This window comes from Penaeus vannamei, chromosome 21 (assembly GCF_042767895.1).
Source record: "Penaeus vannamei isolate JL-2024 chromosome 21, ASM4276789v1, whole genome shotgun sequence".
NCBI lineage: Eukaryota > Metazoa > Arthropoda > Malacostraca > Decapoda > Penaeidae > Penaeus > Penaeus vannamei.
The window spans coordinates 41,252,819-41,258,617 of record NC_091569.1 but is presented as its reverse complement, the minus strand read 5'-3'; the positions used below and the strand labels follow the sequence as shown (position 1 = coordinate 41,258,617).

Here is a 5,799-nt window from a genome sequence, read left to right as displayed (position 1 = left end):
TCATTATGGTATGATGATAATGATAATAACAATAATAATAATAACAATGATAATAATGATAATAAAAATAATAATAATGATAGTGATAATAACAATGAAAGCAATAATGATGATAGTAATAGTAATAACGACAATGATGATAATAACGATAATAGTAATGATAAAAATGAAAATGATTTTGATAATAATTATAATAATAATGACAATAGTGATAATAACAATGATGATAGAAATAATGAAAACTATGATAATAATGATGATGATGATGATAACAATATTGACAATGATAATGAAATTAGTGAAACTAATAGTGATAAAAATATAGTTGGTAATGATAATGATAATAATGATATGATAATGATAAGTATAATAAAAATGATAAAAATAATGACAATGATAATGACAATAATGATAATAATAGTAATAATAATAATAATAATAATAATAATAATAATAATAATCATGATAATAATAATTACAACAACAATAATGATAACAATAAGAATAATGATAATAACAATGATGATGATAAAGTAAAATTAATATCATTAACAATTAATGATGATAGTAACAATAATGATAATCATAATGATGATTTTAATAATGACAATAATGATGATGATAATGATAATGATAATGAAGATAATAATAATAATAATAATAGCAACAACAACAATAACACTAATAATGATGATGGCATTGATACTGATCATAACAGAATAATAGTAATAGTTATGATGGTAATAATAATGATAATGATAATGATGGTAATAATGATGATGATGATAATGATAATAGTAATAATGATGATGATGATAATAATAATGATAATAATAGTAATAATGATAATAATAATAATAATAATAATAATGATGATAATAATAGTAATGATAATAATAATAATAATAATAATAATAATAATAATAACAATAACAAGGTTATCGATGATAATAGTAAAATAAAGAATATGAAGAAGATTAAGAAAAATAAAAACAATAATGATAGCAATAATGCTAATATTGATAATAGTAGTAATGATAACAATGATAATGATTACAGTGAAAATACAAAAAAATAATGATAATAATAGCAATAAGAATAGCCATAAGAATAATGATAATGATAATAATAGCAACTATGACGGTAATGATAACAATTATGAATATAATGATAATAATAATAATGACGATGTGAGGAGGACGACGACCATAAAGAATATGATAATGATTATGATAAAGATAAAGATGATAATAATGACAATAGAAATGATAGTAATAGCGATGATTATAACGAGAATGATAATGCTATGAAAGAAAAAAACATGAGTAGCTACAAAAAAAAGGAAAAGACTTTTTCTTTTTAACAAATAAAAAGAAAATAATCTGGGATTGATGTCAGTTCATGAGCGGCTGACGTCACGCCACCGCTGTGCAGGGAGTAGTTGATGCCACATAAGCCCTTTTTCTTTTCCATACATACACACACACACACAAAAACACTCACCGACACATACACACACACACACACACACACACACACACACACACACACACACACACACACACAAACACACCCACACACGCGCACACACACACACACACACACACACACACACACACACACACACACACACACACACATTATTTATTTATATATATATATATATATATATATATATATATATGTATATATATATATATATATATACATACATACATACATATATATATATATATATATATATATATATATATATATATATATATATATATATATATATATATATATATATATATATATATATATATATATATATATATATATATATATATATATATATATATATATATATATATATATATATATATATACATACATACATATACATATGAAATTGTTTGTATTTGATCCCAAAGAATTACCTTCGTCGGAATGGGGAGGTAGAAGGACGAAGGGAGGAGAGGGCGTGAAGAGGAGGAGAGGAGGAGGGAGGGGAGGGCGTGAAGAGGAGGAGAGGAGGAGGAGGGAGGAGCGAGAAAGCAGCTGACCCGACAAAGCCCCTTCCTTCCTCCGGGTACGCATAAGAGATGTTTTTGCGTACAACTGTCAATATCACGCATGAAAAATGAATTGAGAAAAAGCCTGGCTGCTCGACCCTCGCCCTTGCTGTTTGCTCTCCTGGGTTGCCAAGCTGGGTTGCTGTTCCGCCTCGGCTGTTTCTGGCGCTGTTGAGTGCTGTTTCTCGGGAGGTGTTGTCGTCTTTGCTGTTGTTGCCTGTTTATTGTTGGTTCTCTTTTTCTCAACCTTTATGTTTTCCTTTTTTCTACTTTCTACTTCTTTTCCATTTTTTTCTTTCCTCTCTTCATCATCATCTTCTTTCACTATTATGTTCTTTTCCTAATCCTTGTCCTTCTCTGTCATCAATTTCTTCTTTTTCTTCTTCTTCTTCTTCTTCTTCTTCTTCTTCTTCTTCTTCTTCTTCTTCTTCTTCTTCTTCTTCTTCTCCTTCTTCCTCTTCTCTTTCTTCTTTTTCATCTTTTTCTTCTTCTTCTTTCTTTCTTTCTTTCTTTTCTTCTTCCTCTTCTTCTTCTTTTTCTTCTTCTTCTTCTTCTTCCTCTTCTCTTTCTTCTTTTTCTTCTTCTTCTTCTTGTTCTTTCTTTCTTTCTTTTCTTCTTCTTCTTCCTCTTCTCTTTCTTTCCTTTCTTCTTCTTCTTCTTCCCTTTCTCATTCTTCTTCTTTTTTTTTCTTATTCTTCTTCTTCTGTGTTTTCACTTTCCTAATCCCTGGACCACGAGTCAGGGATGCGTCTTGTGCGTGTATCCAGCTGCAAGAAATTCCTTCGGGATTTACATGACGCATTGTCGCGAGTAAATTACGTTGATTCTGGGATTTAAAAGTACAGTAGAAACAACAACAACGACGACAACAACGACAACAACAAAAACAGCAACAATAGCAACAACAAAAACAACAATAACAACAACGACGACGACAACAACATCGACAACAGCAACAACAACATCGACAACAACGACAACAACAACGACATCGACAACAACAACAACAACGACAACAACAACGACAATAAAGGCACAAGTATGAACGAAGCTTCTGCATCGACGTACCATAGGTCTCAAATTGCTTCATCGCGCTTCGTTATTTTGACGCCACATCAGCTTACGCTAAAACCCCGAAACTGCAACCATTATCTCGCATGCACAAGCAGTCTCGCTTGCACAATACACACGCAAACACGACTTAATTGACATACATACCCATGCAGACCTTATTTCTGAGTAACGACACATACAGCTGCAGTAACACATAGACTGAGACACAGTCAACAGTTTTTTTTTTTTTTTTTTTTTTTTTTTTTTTTGTCAGACACATTGAACAGAATTAATCAAGCATTCATTTTCTTTTTCTTATTCTTATCAATATTTCATAGCTCTTCACTTATTCTTATCCATCTTCTTTTACGTGTTTATCCATTGTTGCGTCTTGACTCTTGCACGAAAGGTATTATTAAATCATCTGTCTTTTCCGCTTCTCCGCTTCCTTATCGTTATTGTGTATTTTTACTTATATTTTTATTCCCTCGTCACCCTCTCTCTCTCTCTCTCTCTCTCTCTCTCTCTCTCTCTCTCTCTCTCTCTCTCTCTCTCTCTCTTTCTCTTTCTCTTTCACTTTCACTTTCACTTTCTTTCACTTTCACTTTCACTTTCACTTTCACTTTCTTTCTCTCTCTCTCTCTCTCTCTCTCTCTCTCTCTCTCTCTCTCTCTCTCTCTCTCTCTCTCTTTCTCTAACTCTCTCTCTCTTTCTCTTTCTTTCTTTCTTTCGCTGTCTCTCTCTCTCTCTCTCTCTCTCTCTCTCTCTCTCTCTCTCTCTCTCTTTCTCTTTCTCTTTCACTTTCACTTTCTCTTTCTTTCTCTTTCTCTCTCTCTCTCTCTCTCTCTCTGTCTCTCTTTCTCTTTCTCTCTCTTTCTCTTTTTCTCTCTTTCTCTTTCACTTTCACTTTCACTTTCACTTTCTCTCTCTCTCTCTCTCTCTCTCTCTCTCTCTCTCTCTCTCTCTCTCTCTCTCTCTCTCTTTCTCTTTCTCTTTCTCTTTCTCTTTCACTTTCACTTTCACTTTCACTTTCACTTTCTCTCTCTCTCTCTCTCTCTCTCTCTCTCTCTCTCTCTCTCTCTCTCTCTCCCCCCAGTACTGACCTCTGGCGGGCGTGTCTCTGGGGTCCGGCAGGGCGGCGCCCGTGGTGAGAGCGGTGAGGGCGATGGATCGCTCGACGCGTCCCCCCTCGCCGTCCCTTGGGCTCCTGACGACCCCCGAGGGCGCGGCGATGTCCGGCGCGAGGATGAGGAGCCGCGGGAGCCACAGCGGCGCGTCCTCGGGGATGGGCGTGTCCTGCGACGGCCTGATGTTGGCGAAGGCGAGCCTGGGGTCGCGCCAGGACATGGTCACGCGCAGCAGGACGGTCAGCGGCGCCGTGGAGGGCACGCGGGACACCTCGAAGTCCAGCTCGACCTCGGAGGGCGTGGGCGGGGGCGGCGCGGTCAAGAGGTAGGACGCGGGCGGCCGCACGGGCTGACAGTCCTCCTCGTCGTAGCCGTCGGCGCAGTCGGGGTAGCCGTCGCAGCGGCGGGCAAGGGGCACGCACTCGCCGGAGCCGCAGGTCGTCTCGCGCTCTCCGCACGCGCTCAGGGACGCCTTGACGATGCGCTCGCCGCCCGCGCCGCACAGGCCCGCCGCCACGCGCCAGTGGCGGACGCCCACGGGGAGGTCGTCGCTCAGGCTGGCCACGACCTGGCCCGAGGCGTCGTCGCGGAGTTCCCACGTGGCGGCGGCCGCGGCCTGGCCCGCCCCCGCGCCCCTCCTCAGGCTGTAGCGCTCCACGCCCTGGAAGTAGGGCTGCGGCGCCGAGGACGAGCCCGCCGGGGGCGGCGCGGAGCCCAGCACGAACACCAGGTCGGCCTCCTCGGGCGCGCAGAGGCCGCGCAGCGTGAACAGCCTCCGCGAGGGCGTGCTCGCCAGCTCGCAGCCCGCGCAGATGCCGCCCGCGCGGCAGCCGGTCGACTCCTGCCCCGAGACGGTGAGCGCAGGGCACCGCCCGCCGCCGCCCCCGCCCACCCACAGCACCTGTCGACCTCCGCCGCACGTGTCTTGATAGGCTTCGACCTCCTGCAGGAGGGCGGTGTGCTGGCTCTGGCCCTCGGGCGCGATCATGCTCGCGCCGAGACGCCTGCACGCCTGCTCGTTTTGCGCGTACGGCATGGGCGTCCCCAGCAGCACGTAGGCGAACTCGCGCTTCTTGCACGGCTCCGCATCGTCCATGGAGTCCCTCGTGATGTTGGCGCCCCGCCCGCGCCACACGCCACTGGCCGCGGGGGGGCTGGCGCCGCACGCGGCCAACGCCGTCATCTCCCGGTCACTCAGCTCGCTGTCCCACGCCCGCGGGTCAAACAGCTCGCCCGCGAAGGAGCCCGTGACGAAGGCGGCGTTCTCGCTCTCCCTGAGGGCGTCCCAGCTGTCACTGGTGGGCGTGAAGAGCTTGTAGGTGGCTGGCGGCACGTCTGGCCAGGGCTGGCCGCCGCCCACGAGGACCCGGGGCCGCCCCGCGAGGTAGGCGGCGGCAGCGTCGACCTTCAGGAGGCGACGCCCGTCCTGGAACACGGACACCCTCGTGGACGTGACGCTGAGGCAGAAGAGGTACCAGCACAGGGGCACGACGGGCGCCTCCTCCGCCCACACGTGCTTGCCCTGACGCAGCAGCACTCCGCGGGGCACCACACCTGCGGGG

General features: G+C 43.5%; 1 protein-coding gene across 1 annotated transcript in view; it reads right to left on the bottom strand.

The window, feature by feature from the left end:
• Positions 1 to 5,799, bottom strand: part of LOC113808647 (uncharacterized) — a 41,435-nt gene that overhangs the window by 8,966 nt on the left and 26,670 nt on the right. Inside the window, exon 3 of the mRNA XM_070136329.1 lies at positions 4,214 to 5,791. Within this exon, the coding sequence (XP_069992430.1) occupies positions 4,214 to 5,791 (1,578 nt within the window). The remainder of the gene's footprint in view (positions 1 to 4,213; positions 5,792 to 5,799) is intronic.